Source organism: Chiloscyllium plagiosum, chromosome 39 (assembly GCF_004010195.1).
Source record: "Chiloscyllium plagiosum isolate BGI_BamShark_2017 chromosome 39, ASM401019v2, whole genome shotgun sequence".
Taxonomy (NCBI): domain Eukaryota; kingdom Metazoa; phylum Chordata; class Chondrichthyes; order Orectolobiformes; family Hemiscylliidae; genus Chiloscyllium; species Chiloscyllium plagiosum.
Window position 1 is genome coordinate 17,859,920 of NC_057748.1, and position 15,562 is coordinate 17,875,481.

General features: G+C 42.3%; 1 protein-coding gene across 6 annotated transcripts in view; it reads left to right on the forward strand.

The window, feature by feature from the left end:
* The first annotated feature begins 968 nt into the window (after nucleotides 1–968).
* rangap1b (Ran GTPase activating protein 1b) overlaps nucleotides 969–15,562 on the forward strand; it is a 57,718-nt gene continuing 43,124 nt past the window's right edge. For 3 of the 6 annotated variants that reach the window (XM_043679893.1, XM_043679898.1, XM_043679899.1), the window contains exons 1-2: nucleotides 969–1,067; nucleotides 14,952–15,073. In XM_043679893.1, coding sequence (XP_043535828.1) covers nucleotides 14,962–15,073 — 112 coding nt within the window. In that variant the 5' untranslated portion in view covers nucleotides 969–1,067; nucleotides 14,952–14,961. Of the gene's footprint in view, nucleotides 1,068–1,553; nucleotides 1,679–13,307; nucleotides 13,358–14,951; nucleotides 15,074–15,562 lie in introns of all 6 variants that reach the window. The other 3 variants (XM_043679895.1, XM_043679897.1, XM_043679894.1) reach the window with 3 other exon arrangements.

Below are 15,562 nucleotides of genomic sequence, written 5' to 3' on the forward strand. Positions count from 1 at the left end.
GACTGTGTGGAGTTTGCACATTCTCCCTGTATCTGTGTGGGTTTCCTCTGGGTGCTCTGGTTTCCTCCCACAGTCCAAAAAAGTGCAGGTTAAGTGAATTGGCTATGCTAAATTGCCCGTAGTGTTAGGTGAAGGGATAAATGTAGGGGAATGGGTCTGGGTGGGTTGTGCTTTGGTGGGTTGCGTTTTGATGGGTTGGTGTGGACTTGTTGGGCCGAAGGGCCTGTTTCCACACTGTAAGTAATCTAAAAGGTTGGGAAAACACTGCAAGCCATTCATAATCAAGAAGTCATCGTTTCGGGTGTAATCCTTCTTCAGGTTTTGAAATGTCGACTTCACCACCTCCTGATGCTGCCTGGTTTGTTCGTTCTCCCAGCCTCTCGCTTGTCTACTGTATGACACTATGAGACCTTTAATGCTGGTGATATCAAATGTGATAAGGAATTTGCCACGACAATGCCATGTGGCTTTAGAAGCTTTAAAGCAAATGCCAAGATGATCGTGCACCACTGGCAAGATTTTTTTGCTCTTGTGGCAGGCTTCGAATTTCCAGAATTAGCTTGTTCAGCAATCAGAAGTGCAGCAAATTATCTCACTTGGCCTCACCAAGGTTGCATCACCAGCATCACTCGCGGACGAAAAGATGCAAACAGAAGAGGAACCAGCTGGGACAATTCAACTAGGACAGACAATCCGACCATCGCCCACTACATGATGTTTATTGTATGTCTCTGGGCCTGTAGAGGTTGCTATGGAACAATCTGCCAAAGAGGCCCCTCTCGCCTCATGACCGTTGCCTCTCTTTAGTACGCAATGAAAAGGGCGGGTAGCATATTCGCGCAATGTCTGCAGGGAATTGTAGTTCACTGGTGAAACAGTACCCAGAACAAATGATGGAGTTCCTCGCGGTTGAGAACTACAACTCCCCTCATGTTCGGCTGCTGGCACATGCCCAAGAAGACAACGGCGGAACTTGCTAGAGGCTGGTTTGAAAAACATTTGACCGCCATTAACTCAAAAGAAAATTGGCGTGCGGAGCCGGCAGACTCGAACTCAATCTTTTTCTGGTAATTTTAAATTCTGTTTTAGGTTTAATTTTTTCATGTTCTTCAATTGAACGGAAGTGTAGGCGAAGTAATGTCTGCCAGTTAGTTAATGTTGTCGTTTAACAGCAAAAATATCTGTTAATCAGATAACTGACAATAACCGGAGCAACGTGTTTCGGTAGTGATAATTGTCAAGTAATTTTATTTCGTCAGTAATAATTCCATCTGATGGGGAAACATTTTGATCCCTAATTTTGGAGGGATGTCAAGGGCAAGCGTATTTCTTTTTGATGATTTTATCAATATAAATCGGGTTGTAATTTATTTTTAAAAATATGTATAAAACATTTCCCACCCCGTTTCCCGATTCTTGTGTGGGCTACATGTAGTGAAGGTATGAGTCACAGTGGGGTGACGTGTGTATGTGCCCTTCTCTCACCGGGATTAGTCTTCACTGTGAGTCAGGTTAAGTTGGATGTTAACACACGTTATTGTGCTCCCTGGTAGCTGGTGCAGACTACTGGAACATTAGAAGCCATATCACACCACGCAATCATGTCGCAAAGTGACTTCAGTGGACGATTTTTGTTTCATTACGATTTCCAATGAGCACACCAGCCAATGCCAGGAAGGTTAGTTTAGAAGAATTGAGAGATGCGCTCATTAAAAGCTAGAGTATTCTGCGATGGGGGTGGGGGTAGGTTGACAGGGTGGAACCTATTAGATTAAAAGGATAGCATACTGAGTATTCCATGCAAACTCTGAATTACTGATGGGTTCACAAAGATAAGGCAGCACTGTAAGCAGTGTAGATGGAAATGTAAAATGCTGAATGGCTTAAAAGCATGACAGATTAAGTTCAGTGTAGGCATGTGAGCCATTCACTATGGATAGTGGTAGAATGGTTGAAAAATTAGCACAAGTCCAAAGAGACTTGAGGGGACATTCCTGATGAAGGGCTTATGCCTGAAAAGTTGACTCTCCTGCTCAGATGCTGCCTGATCTGTTGTGCTTTCCCAGCACCACGTTTTTGACTTTGAGGGAACTGGTATGTTTTTAAAATCATAAACCAATCAACTCCACCACACTCGTGTGCTGGGTGTTCAGTGGGATTTGAACCTTGGTTCTCAGAACATTATCTGTGCCTCTCAATTAAAAGTTCAGCAATAATACCACTAGGCTATTGCCTCCCAAGGGAACAAGTACAACAATGAACCCAAAAAGATTTCTATAGAGGTAAAGGGCTTAGAACAGTAACAAACTTGTCTGTTGTATCTTTTATCATAATATGGTATTCAAAGAAACTTTATATAGACTTTGTATGAGAGCCATGAGAGATAATCGGCCAGATGACCAAAAATTTGGTCAAATAAATAGTTTTAAGGAGTATTTTAAAGGTGTAGAGTGAGGTAGTAAGGCAGAGTGGTTAAGAGGAAAATTATAGAGCTGTCACCTAGATAGCAGAAGGTAAGGACAATACTGTGATTAATGTTATATTAATGCATCAACTCCAACATGTCAACATAGCCTGTGACTGAGGAATAGACTTTTTGATCATAAAGACCTCAAACCTGATGCCCAGGCTCTTGGTTCAATAGGCAGTTGTCATCAGCTCTCATGTTTGTCTGAGATGTAGACCGTGTACAGCAAACGCTTTGAGAAATATCACCAGTGATTTCTCTGCAAATCCACTGGCTGGGTAGCTGCTCCAATATTAATGTGCTCAAGCCAACTTCGAGACACTGATTATAGTGAGTCGGCTGCATTGGGTGGAACTCACCGTCTATGTGCCTGACACCACTTTCAGAACAAACCCTCTACTGTGAGTTTTGACACAAGTGCTTTGAAGACTTCCTGAAAGCCTCTCTGAAATATGATGTCCTGACCCACTCATGGAAACTTATTCCCCAAGACTGTCCAAAGTGGGAAGCCACGCACGTGCCATCCATTCCATCTCTGACAGGCCTAGATGGAAGCTAATCACAAATAGTGGAGGAATATTCAAAAAATCAAATGCTCACCCATTTCCTTCAGCAAATGTCACCTGGCCCATCCTATGGCAGGGTTTGTGGATCCAGTATTGGATTGACACGGAAGAAAAAAGTTAAGGAAACTGAAGTGGAACATCCCAAAGAACCTAAGAAGAAGCATTAAAACTAAAATGTGGATGCTCGAGTCCAACGTTAGAAGACAGCGCACATCGTGGAGGGTTATAAGGCTAAAGATTAGAGATTTGGGAGGGGACAAAGCCACGTTGAGTTTAGATGGTAGGTGAACAAAACGCAGTGTGACTACAGATACAGACCTTTGATCAACCTCTGGTTTGTGCAGAATAGAATGTGAGAAAGTGACCAGAAATGTGGAGTAAATGAACACATGGATGAAAACTTCAGAAGAGCTGAGGCAGGAGCAGAGCTGGGAGATGTTGTGGAGATGACAATGAGTGGTCTTGGCACCAGCTCAGATATATGTTTGAAAACTCATTGAGAGCTCAAATAGCATGACAAAAATTGCCAATGCCTTGGTTATTTGGAAGAGAGATGGAGTTGGCGAGGTCGAATTTGTCGCATGGACCAGTGACAGTGACTTCAGTATATAAAAGTGGTGTTCACCTGGAATACCGTGGGCACCACACTTTTTAGGAAGATGATATTGGTCTTTGAAAAAGACTATATTGGTCTGTACAAAGTGTTTTAATTAAATAGTCTGTGAACTTCAAGGGTTAAACTAAGGCCATATTTCCTGAAGTTTTGAATATTAAGAGGATTTGATCGAAGTTTAAGGTAGTGGGGGAAATGCAGAGAAACTATTTCTGCTGGTATGGGAGACATAATCTGAAAATTAGAGCAGACCCTACAGGAGTGAAATTAGGAAATGTCAAAGCAAAAGGTGTTAGGAGTTTAGAACTCCTGCAGGTGGCAGTTGATGATCAAGATCTATTAAGCTGGAAAATGGGAAGCCTTCAGAAATAAGATAGCGAGAATCCAGAGAGATTATATTCCTGTTAGGGTGAAAGGAAAGGCTGGTAGGTATAGGGATGCTGATGACTAAAGAAATTGAAGATTTGGTTAAGAAAATGAAGGAAGCATATATCAGGTATAGACAGGATAGATTAAGTGAATCCTTAGAGTATAAAGGCAGTAGGAGTACACCTTAAGAGGGAAATCAGGAGGGCAAAAAGGGGACATGAAATAGCTTTGGCAAATAGAATTAAGGAGAAACCAAAGGGTTTTTATAAATCCAGTAAGAACAATAGGGTAACTAGGGAAAGTATAGGGCCCCTCCAAGATCAGCAAGGCAGCCTTTGTAAGTAGCGGCAGAAAATGGGGCGATACTAAATGAGTATTTTTGGATCAGTATTTAATGTGGAAAAGGATATGGAAGGTATAGAAAGTAAGGAGAAAGTAGGGAGATGGTGACATCTTGCGAAATTACAGAGGAGGAAGTGCTGGATGTCTTGAAATATATAAAGGTGGATAAATCTCTAGGACCTGATCAGGTGTACCCTAGAACTCTGTGGGAAACTAGGGAAGTGATTGCTAGGCCTCTCGCTGAGATATGTGTATCATCGATAGTCACAGGTGAGGTGCCGGAGACTGGAGGTTGGCTACCGTGGTGCCACTGTTTAAGAAGGGCGGTAAAGACAAGCCAGGGAACTATAATCCAGTGAGCCTGACGTCTGTGGTGGGCAAGTTGTTGGAGGGAATCCTGAGGGACAGGATGTACATGTATTTGGAAAGGCAAGGACTTATAAGGAATAGTCAACATGGTCACAGGCGTCCAGTCTGAAAAACAACCCTCCACTACCACCCTCTGTCTTCTACCTTTTGAGCCAGTTCTGTATCCAAATGGCTAGTAGTTACTGTATTCCATGAGATCTAACCTTGCTCACCAGTCTCCCATGGGGAACCTTGTCGAATGCCTTCTTGGAGCGTCTGAGGCTGAGGGGTAATCATAAAGAAGTTTACAAAATTATGAGGGGCATGGATAGGATAAATAGACAAAATCTTTTCCCTGGGGTTGGGAGTCCAGAACTTGAGGGCATAGGTTTAGAGTGAGAGGGGAAAGATATTAAAGACCGAAGGGGCAACTTTTTCACAGAGGGTGGTACATGTATGGAATGAGTTGCCAGAGGAAGTGATGGAGGCTGCTACAATTGCAACATTTAAAAGGCATTTGGATGGGTATATGGATAGGAAGGGTTTGGAGGGATATGGGCCAAGTGCTGGCAGGTGGGACTAAATTGGGTTGGGATATCTGGTCGGCATGGACGTTTTGGACCGAAGTGTCTGTTTCCATGCTGTACATCTCTATGACTCTATGATTTTAACTTAAATCATTCATAGGCCTTTGTTTAGCAAGGTCTTCAGTGTCATGGGACAAAGGAATGTGTCTGGATTTGCATTGCAGACCAATCATCTCATTAAATGATGGAGCAGGTAGAAGTTAAATGGCTTCCAGTTTGGCTGCAATTTTCCATTTTGAGTTATTTTTACCTGTTAAAACTAGAAAAATGGACTCGGCAAGATGGTGGCGATTCTGTGGAACTGCTGTGGACAGCTCTGCCTAACAGTAAAGGCATACCGGTGTTTTTTGCCATGCCTGGCCAACTTATGGGTGGAAATATTAGTTTAAAACCTTACAGAACACATATTTGTTAATATGTGGGAGTGGGAAGGATGCCAAAGGGAAAAGGAGCAAGCAAACAGCAGGAAGGAGGACACTCCCCTGCAGCACCTACAACACCAGAGACTGCAGCAACAGCAGCCTCTCCTGAACCCCCCGGGGACCTGACAGACTTGGCTGCGGCAATGGAGAGGAAAGTTGCGACTGTGATTGAGGAAATCCATGGGGAGATGAGTGTCCAGGTGCAACCTTTTGCATCTGTGCTGCAGAAGCACGTGCAGGAGATCCAGGGCCTCTGGGAGAGGCTGGAAGAGGTGGAGGGTTGAACTAAGGCCTCAGAAGCTGTGATGCAGTCCTCATCCAGTCCTCAACCAGGTGTTGGATCCAGGTGTTGTGGGGCTTGCAAAACCAATCGACGACCTCGATAAATCTCCCGGAAGGTGAGCAGCCAGTCAGTTTCTTTGAAAACTGGCTGCCAAAGTTTTGGGCCTTCATATCGAGTCCAGCAGACTTCATTGAAAGGGCGTATCAGGTTACAGTGCACAGGTCAGGGCCGGTGCAGCACCCCCACCTGGTCCTAGTGCACTTCCATTCATAGAAGGACAGGCAAAAAGTCATAGCTTCCAGATCCCTGGGAAAAGGTCCTCAGGTGCTGCTGTACAAAGGGTCAAAAATCATGTTTTTCCAGGATTTCTCAACGGCTGTAATCTGAAAGAGGAAGTCCTTCGATGAAGTTATAAAAAGAGGCTGAGGAACCTGGGCATCCAGTACTCCACGAGATACCCCGCAGTACTTCGTTTCAGCCACGAGGACTCAGTTTATACATTTGACTCGGTGGATAAGACTAAAACCTTTGTGGACACTTTAAAATAGACGGATTGGCCTGAAGAATGTGGTTGATGTTTGTTCTCTTTTCTATTTTCCCTATGTTTTCCCTTTTTTTTTAATTCCTTTCTTTCTCCCTAATAATTTCCTTTTTGGAAAGGGGGGAAAAGACTTTGGAATAAGTTGTTCCTATTTTTTTTAATAACTGGGTTTTCTGATGGGAAATTTTGTGGATGTTCTTTGTTGTCTCTGTCCCTTTTTTTTTGTTCTGCTTCTCTTTTAGTCACAAGTAGGGGTGACATGAAGCCAGGGATGGGTGGAGTGCTCATCCTGACTGTCTTTTGATTTAAGGATCATCTCCTTGTTTTTTTTTCTGGCCTAAGGCTGGGGCATAGTCCAGGTTTGAAAGAGCTGTGAAGGAGGGGATGGGTAGAGTGAGTGCCCCCTATGGGCACAGGGAAGAGTCTTCCATTCAAGGTTCTATAGTTGGTATTCTTTGTAGTTTTTTGGTAGTAATAGTTGTTTAATAGTTATGATAGAGTAGTTTTTGTATATATAGTTTTTCGATTCTGAGTCTTTATTTATGCTTGGGGCTTTGTAAGTCGGGTTCTCCCTCTGAAGGGTTCAAGGGTGTCTGAAAAGGGATATGGCTAAGTGTCTTATTAAGTGATGCACCTGGAACATTAAGGGAAGTCATTCGCCTATTTAAAAAAAAATGCTTTCTAGCCTTAAGAGGGAAAGGGCTGATATTGCTTTGTTGCAGGAAACCCATCTTGATGATGGGGCACTCCTGAAATTACAACGGGGGGTTATGACCAGGTATTCTTTTCATCCTTTACTACTAAAAGTAGGGGAGCGGCAGTACTTATTCAGAAAAATCTTCCGTTAACGTTATTAGAGCAGGTGAAAGATGAGCAGGGACGGTTTGTGATACTTAAGGCCCTGATACATGGGGAGGAATATGGCATTCAAACGTCTACTGTACTCCGGTGCATCCCCTTAAATTTTTGATTAGTGCTTTCTCTAAATTGAGTGCTTTTAGAACACGGCACATTAGCATGGGGGGGATTTTAATTGTCTTTTGGATCTGACAGTGGACAGGATGCTTTGTGGGCCTCCAACTTTTTCTTCACTGGCCAAGCAGGTGGTTGACTTATGCGAGGAGTTGGGGCTGGTGGATATTTGGAGATGTCTTCACCCTACCGGCAGGGACATCACCTTTTTTTTCCAAACCCACATAAATGTCACACGAGGATTGACCTCTTTCTGGCTCTCCCCGGCCCTTCTGGATTCGATTATGGATTTTAAAATTGGGAATATAGCTATCTCTGATCAAGCGGCAGTATATTTGGAGGTTAAAGCTAAGAGTGAAGGGCTAGGTTTGCGGCACTGGCATTTGGACCCTTTTCTCTGTAAGGATTCCAAATTTGTGGAATGCTTTTTGAAGGAGTTTCAGGAATTCTTGACTATCAACTCAGGCACGGTAGTAGTCCATCCATGGCAGTAATAGTTGTTTATAGTTATGATAGAGTAGTTTTTGTATATATAGTTTTTCGATTCTATGAGTCTTTATTTATGCTCGGGGCTTTGTAAGCAGGGTTCTCCCTCTGAAGGGTTCATGGGTGTCTGAAAAGGGATATGGCTAAGTGTCTTATTAAGTGATGCACCTGGAACATTAAGGGAAGCCATTCGCCTATTAAAAGAAAAAAAAATGCTTTCTAGCCTTAAGAGGGAAAGGGCTGATATCGCTTTGTTGCAGGAAACCCATCTTGATGATGGGGCACACCTGAAATTACAACGGGGGGTTATGACCAGGTATTCTTTTCATCCTTTACTACTAAAAGTAGGGCAGTGGCAGTACTTATTCAGAAAAATCTTCCGTTCACATTGTTAGAGCAGGTGAAAGATGAGCAGGGACGGTTTGTGATACTTAAGGCCCTGATACATGGGGAGGAATATGGCATTTAAACGTCTACTGTACTCCGGTGCATCCCCTAAAATTTTTGATTAGTGTTTTCTCTAAATTGAGTGCTTTTAGAACATGGCACATTAGTATGGGGGGGATTTTAATTGTCTTTTGGATCTGACAGTGGACAGGATGCTTTGTGGGCCTCCAACTTTTTCTTCACTGGCCAAGCAGGTGGTTGACATATGCGAGGAGTTGGGGCTGGTGGATATTTGGAGATGTCTTCACCCTACCGGCAGGGACTTCACCTTTTTTTTCCAAACCCACATAAATGTCACACGAGCATTGACCGCTTTCTGGCTCTCCCCGGCCCTTCTGGATTCGATTATGGATTTTAAAATTGGGAATATAGCTATCTCTGATCAAGCGGCAGTATATTTGGAGGTTAAAGCTAAGAGTGAAGGGCTAGGTTTGCGGCACTGGCATTTGGACCCTTTTCTCTGTAAGGATTCCAAATTTGTGGAATGCTTTTTGAAGGAGTTTCAGGAATTCTTGACTATCAACTCAGGCACGGCTAGTAGTCCATCCATGTTATGGGAGACTGCTAAGGCCTTTGCTAGGGGATTAGCTATTTCCTATTCGGCTAGCCGGAAATGACAGGAGGAGGAACAGCAGCGTCTACTTGAGACGCGGTTGAAAGCCGTGGAGGCAGCACATTTGCGTGGCCTTCGGTGACAAAGCTACAGCGGGTCACGGCCCTTCGGGCTGCCTTGAATTCAATACTGACATAAAATGCAAAGAAAGAACTTGCTTTTGCTAGGCAGAGGGTGTTCGAATATGAGGATAGGCCAGGGAAGTATTTAGCATACCTGACCAGGAAAAAGCGTGCTCCCCAATCCATTACTGCAATCAGAGACAGGACTGGGGTCCTTACATACAATGCTAAAAAGATTAATGAGGCTTTTCTGAGCTTTTACTCTGAATTGTATCGGTCTAAAGATTGCAAAGACAGGAGTGCTAAAATGGAGACCTTTTTTAAGAACCTGGACCTCCCACGGATAACCTTGGAACAGGCCTCTCTCCTTAATGCCCCCATGACGACAGTTCAGGAAATACAGGAGGCAGCTAGGCAACTTCAGAGTTGAAAAGCGCCTGGCCCTGATGGTCTTTCGGGTAAGTTTTATAGGGATTCTGTCAGGGCCGATGTTGGAGATGTACAATCACTCCTATATGCATGAACGCCTACCACCATCTTTGAGAGAAGCTAATATTTCCTTAATTCTTAAGAAAGGGAAGGTTCCTGAGGATTGTGCCTCATACAGGCCTATATCTCTCTCAAATTCAGACTTCAAAATTCTGTCCAAGATTCTGGCACTGGGATTGGAAAGAGTGTTGCCCCATATTATTAAAGAGGACCAGACAGGCTTTGTAAGGGGCCGTAGGTCCTCTAATAATATTAGAATGTTGCTGAATGTGGTCCAAGTTTGTCAGCAACGATCGATTCAGGGGTTGGTGATTTCCTTAGATGCAGAGAAAGCATTTGACCGGGTGGCATGGCCGTACCTTTTTTATGTCTTAGACTCCACCCGACCCAAACTGTTCTTTGCTAGGTGGATGGAGGTTTTATATCGCCGTCCTCTGGCCACGGTCATCACCAACAGGGGGAAGTCTGGGAATTTTACGATTGGTCGGGGTATTCAGCAAGGCTGCCCCCTCTCACCATTGTTGTTTACGTTGGTGATGGAGCCTCTGCAGAGGCCATTCGTCAAAACGTCCACATAACTGCTCCGGAAGTGGGATCGAGGGCACACAAGGTTACGCCGTATGCGGATGATGTCCTTCTGTTTTTATCAAACCCGATGATCTCCGTACCCCGTTTGATGCAATGTATCAATTCATTTGGGGCTATTTCAGGATGTAAGATTAACTTTGCAAAATTGGAGGCTATGCCTTTGGGGAACCTTAAGGATATGCCAGAAGTTGAAGGTGGCTCTAAGTTCCTTTTAAGTGGTCACGGGCAGGGTTCTGGTACCTAGGCATTTTTGTTACCCCCAAGTTTGATCTGTTATTTCGGACTAACTTTGCTCACTTGCTCGACAATATTAGGCGAGATCTCCAGAGATGGGAGGCTCTTCCAATTTCATGGCTGGGCCAAATATCTCTCATTAAAATGATGTTCTTCCTCGTTTGCTTTATCCCATGCATATGCTCCCCATAATGTTTCCCAGGTCAACGCTACAGAAGCTTACGGGGTGGTTTGCATCCTTTGTTTGGCATCGTGGGCGGCCCCGCATCAAACTTACCAAATTGCAGTTGCCTCAAGGAGGGGGAGGAGTTGATTTCCCAGACATCAGAAGGTTTCAATTGAGTTCCCTGCTGTCCTTTGTCTGTGATTGGGTAGGTAATGATCCAAACTCAATATGGCTGGATATTGAGGCCTCCTAAGCAAAGTGTCCTCTTATTAACCTATTGTTCACGGATAAGATGAGGACAGTTATGGACCACTGCCGGAACCCCATTGTCATGAGTACAGTTAAGGCATGGAGGGCGATGCGTCACAGAGAGGGTTGTTTATCCAAGACTTCGCTTTTATTATTTGGGTTTAGTATTGTACTATTTTTGTACTGTTTTGAATTGTATTGTTTTGTATTTGTTGTAATATTTAAAAATCTATTTTTTCTTAATAAAAATATATTATAAAAAAAAAGTTCTGCACAGGGCTCATCTGGCACCAGAACTTCTGGCGAAGTTTAAAAAAGGGGCATCTTCAGTGTGCCCCAAATGTAAAATAAGTGTAGGTACTCTCACCCATTGCCTCTGGACATGCCACAGGCTCCGTGTTTATTGGAGCCCTGTAGTGGGAGAGATAGGGAGGGTATTGAGGACTGAAATCAAAGTAGACCCGATATCTCTCCTCTTAGGTCTACCGAATTTACCATCCTTAGACAGGTGTGGGAAGAAACTATTTGATATTGTTGCATACCGTGCACGGAAGAATATTCTGATGAACTGGGTGTCTGAGAACCCGCCGGGCTTGCTGGGATGGCAGAAATTAATTATGGATCACATTCCGTTGGACTTTTTCACAAACGTAGTGCACCACACAACAGACAATTTTTATCGGACATGGCAGCCCTATTTGAGTTATTTGAATACAGATTTATCAGTTATCTTAACTAGGGTGTTTGTTTAACCAGGATGATTAGATTTGTCAAGCCCTGGGCCCTGGAGGGGGTCTCCCGAGTTAATACGGGTATGTATACAATGTTCCCATTCCTTTGTCTGGGAGCCTTGCGCCGAGCATAGCTGTTCTGTATTTTGTGGGTTTTTTTGTTTGTTTTCTTGCTTTTCTTTTTTTTTTTTGGTGTTGCTTTGCACAGTTTTAGGGTTTGCTTTGTATTATAGAGTAGGTTAATAGATAGTTGTATTGTAATTTGTGTTTTTTTTCTTTATATTATACTGATATTTGTGATTTTATTTTCAGTAATTTTATTTTTGTAAAGTAAAAAAAACTAATAAATTTACAAAAAAAACTAGAAAAATAGATTAAAATATGTGATTATAGGTTTGACACTGTAGCACTCATGGAAGCAGTTGAATATTATGCAATAACATTTTTGGTTTACATATTACATTTTTTTCTGTTCACACACTCTTGCTTTGTGGACTGTGAAGCACTTTATTGTAAATTTGTGTCTTTGTGATACTTAAACTCTTTGTCTTTGTCAACCTTGAACTTTTGAATGTTTTTCTGACCAATTTCCTGTACTCAATCTTCTCAGCTTCAGCTCATCCAAATAAAAATCCAATACCTGTTTAAACATGTGGCTCTTCAGCATGCAATTTTCTTTCTAAATCTCAGAATCTGTTCATCTTCCTTTCAGTTCACTCCAGTTATGGTGGGTTTAGTTGTTTTGCTTGCTCACTTTCAGCTGAGGTTTTAAACCAGGGTCCGCTGCTTAGTCTGCAGGACATAGAAGGTCTCATGGCACTACTCAAGGAGGGATTGGAATTCTTCTGATGTCCTGTCAAATATTTCTTCCCAGCAGACACTAGTCTTAAAGCACCCTTATTTTGTCTGTAAATTGAAAACTAATTGCATTAGCAGTAATGACAATTCAAAAAGATGCATGTCTGTTTGTTCTTAAGAAAATCAAACTGGGGCAACTTATGGAATTGTTACAAGATAACTGCAAATGGTGTGATTAAATCTTATTGGTACCTTGTATGCTTTCATTCTTTTGTTTCCAATTTCTAAAGTACCTCCCCAACATGATAGGCATCTTGCAGATAAAAATATAGTGTAGTGAACAGTCATGAAATCCTTGAAGTACTGTATGGAGTGATCTCACCCTTGTTATCATACCTTTCCTAACTCTGATTTGGAGACGCTGGTGTTGGACTGGGATGTACAAAGTCAAAAATCACACAACATCGGGTTATAGTCCAAGACATTTATTTGGAAGCACTAGCTTTCAAAGCGCTGCTTCTTCTTCAGGAGTATAAGATCGTAAGATACAATTTGCTATAAGTTCTGTATAAATAACGCAATTCAATGCGGGGCAATGGTGGGTGAGGTGGTATTCAGTTACAATTATTCTCTGAACCATTTGGCTAGGGAAAGATAAAGAAATTTTACTTCTGCCTATTGCCTGTTAATTTCTGCAGGAAATTGTCTGTGTGGATGTCATTTGGGTATAAAATTGGGATTAGACATGGTATTCCACAAGGTTAGTTGAGAAAACAGTGCTTATTGTGTGTTCCAGAAAGATCATCACTTGGTTCAGATACTAAAGAATTGCCAGAACCTGTGGGACCATATTCCTCAACTGATTATTTAGCAAATATTGTTTGTGTTGAAAATTAAGAACTGCTTTACTCTGTTCAACCTAATTTCTTGCCAGTTATAGAATGAAACTAGTGGAAGAGGAAGCAAGGCAAGCACTGTTGGAAGGTAAAGCATGTGCTGATTTCCATAAATTAACACAAATGTCTAAAATGCTGTAAGTACGGTCAGTTTGCTGTACAGGCAGACAGGAAAGCAGAAGGAGAACATTTGTTACTCATAGCTTTCCTTGTCTTAATTCTGGAACTGAAGTGTTTCAGTGAACTATAATTGAACTAACTTGTGTTCTTCAAATAAGTATTGGCCATAACTTTGTAGCACCTTTTAATACCTAAACATGATCTCCAGCATTTGATCAAGGTATAATCTTAAAGAAAGTGAGTGCAGAGTTAGATAATGAGGCTCAGTCTAGTCAAAGTCTGTCTTTTACAGAAAGCATTTAAGAAGGAGTGGGAAGGAGAGGGAATTTTAGAACACGAAGTTTAGGTAGTGAAAGGCACAACTATTAATGGATAGCAGTGGGCAGAGAGAGTTCACAAGGCTGCAGGTTCCGAAATGAGTTGTAGGTATGGAAGAGATTAGCGACTAGTAAGTTTATTGAGGGACTTAAACATGGGATGAGCATTCTATTTGGAGATGCGGTGAATAATGTGCACAATGGGTGGCCAGACAAGATGCCTATCTTTTTAAACTCCTGTATTATTGTGCCACAAGAAGTACAGTTATGTGATGGAAAGTATATGCAGTTGAAAATGTAGCCCCAGGTTGATTAGGATGCTGCAGTTGTTAGCAGCCTGGTTCACTTCGAGTAGGTTGCCCAGAAAAGAAACTGAGTTTATGTTGGGATCTAATGCCAACAACTTCAGTCTTCCTAATCTTCAACTGGAATAAATAGCACTTAGTCAAGATGTAGCCAAATAATGGAGAGATTGAGAAGGTGCTGGGGAGGTGAAGTTGAAAATCAACATGTACGTAAGAGGAAGGGTCAGTGGCTGGGGTAGATCACTGGGAATTTGGAGATGTTTTGACTGCAGGTAAAGGAATTAAAAACAATAAATTCCCGTAGCTGTTAATTGGAAAGTGTGCAGTTGAGGACATGCCTGATCGTCCTCAGTTTGAGTTACAGTGTATGTCATTTTAATCCACCATTCCTTGGAAGCTCCTCTCTTGGCTTTTGGAAAATGTAATGCTTAGACTGTTGGGAAAACGAGCACTTCCTGTTGGTCTGCAGCACAAATCTGTTTTGAGGTGGTAGTGTAGGCTTGACACTTTGTTCAAATAAATTCAAAGTACAGGCTTTGTGAAAGTGTTGAATTGGGATATTTATCCGGCAAAGTGGATTTTTCTTAATTATGGAGCACTTCAATCTTGGGTATGGCAGAGCAGAAAATGTCTCTCCGTGGGAGACTGAACAGTTGCGGAGGTAAAAGTTGTCTCTAAAGATTATCAGCTGAGATGTGATAAATCTCCGTGGAATTATTAAATAAGTGTTAATGGGTAATGACCATTATTTTTCAATTGGGGATTATCACAAACACTACAGTCATTTTTCATTATGTAGTGAAGCTGGAAAAATACCTCCTGCAAATGATATACTCCTGACAACTTAAATATACCAGTTGAACCAGTTTATCGTGTGATGACTTTATTGCTTTGAAACCTATGTGATGGACTGTTTAAAATGTCTTCTGTTTTTCACCAGGTGTTAGGAGATGGCTTCTGAGGATATCTCTCAGCTGGCAGATGCCCTTGCAAAGACTCAAGTGGGTGGGGGAGAGCTGAGTTTCAAAGGTCGTGTCCTAAAACTTGACACAGCTGAAGCTGGTATGTGAATCAGAATCTTATGTGGATTGCATTGAATTAGGATCATGTCTACTATATATCAGGTGTTTCGGGATATTGAGTAATGGAAAGAAAGAAGGAAATTGCTGGAAGTTTGTAATAAAATTAATAAACAGCAGAGGTCTAGAACCATGATAATTAAAATATCAACAGGTATAGAAAATATTCTTCATACCTAGAATAATATAGAGTACAAATGGGTAGCTGGGGAATGGTGCAGAGGGCAGAGGTGTGCTTGTGTGATGCGGTGCTGGAGTCCCGTAAACCAGAAGGCCTGGATTCAAATCCATTCTTTTTTGGGTATCCTTTCATGTCTGAACAAGTTGATTTCAGAATAATTACAGGCAAAGGAGCCATGCTGTAGTTACATAGCTGTGGTTCAACCTTGGTACTGCCCTCTTGAACTGTCCTACTTGTCCATCTTCCTTCCCACTTATCTGCTCTACCCTCTGCTCCGCCCTATCACCATTA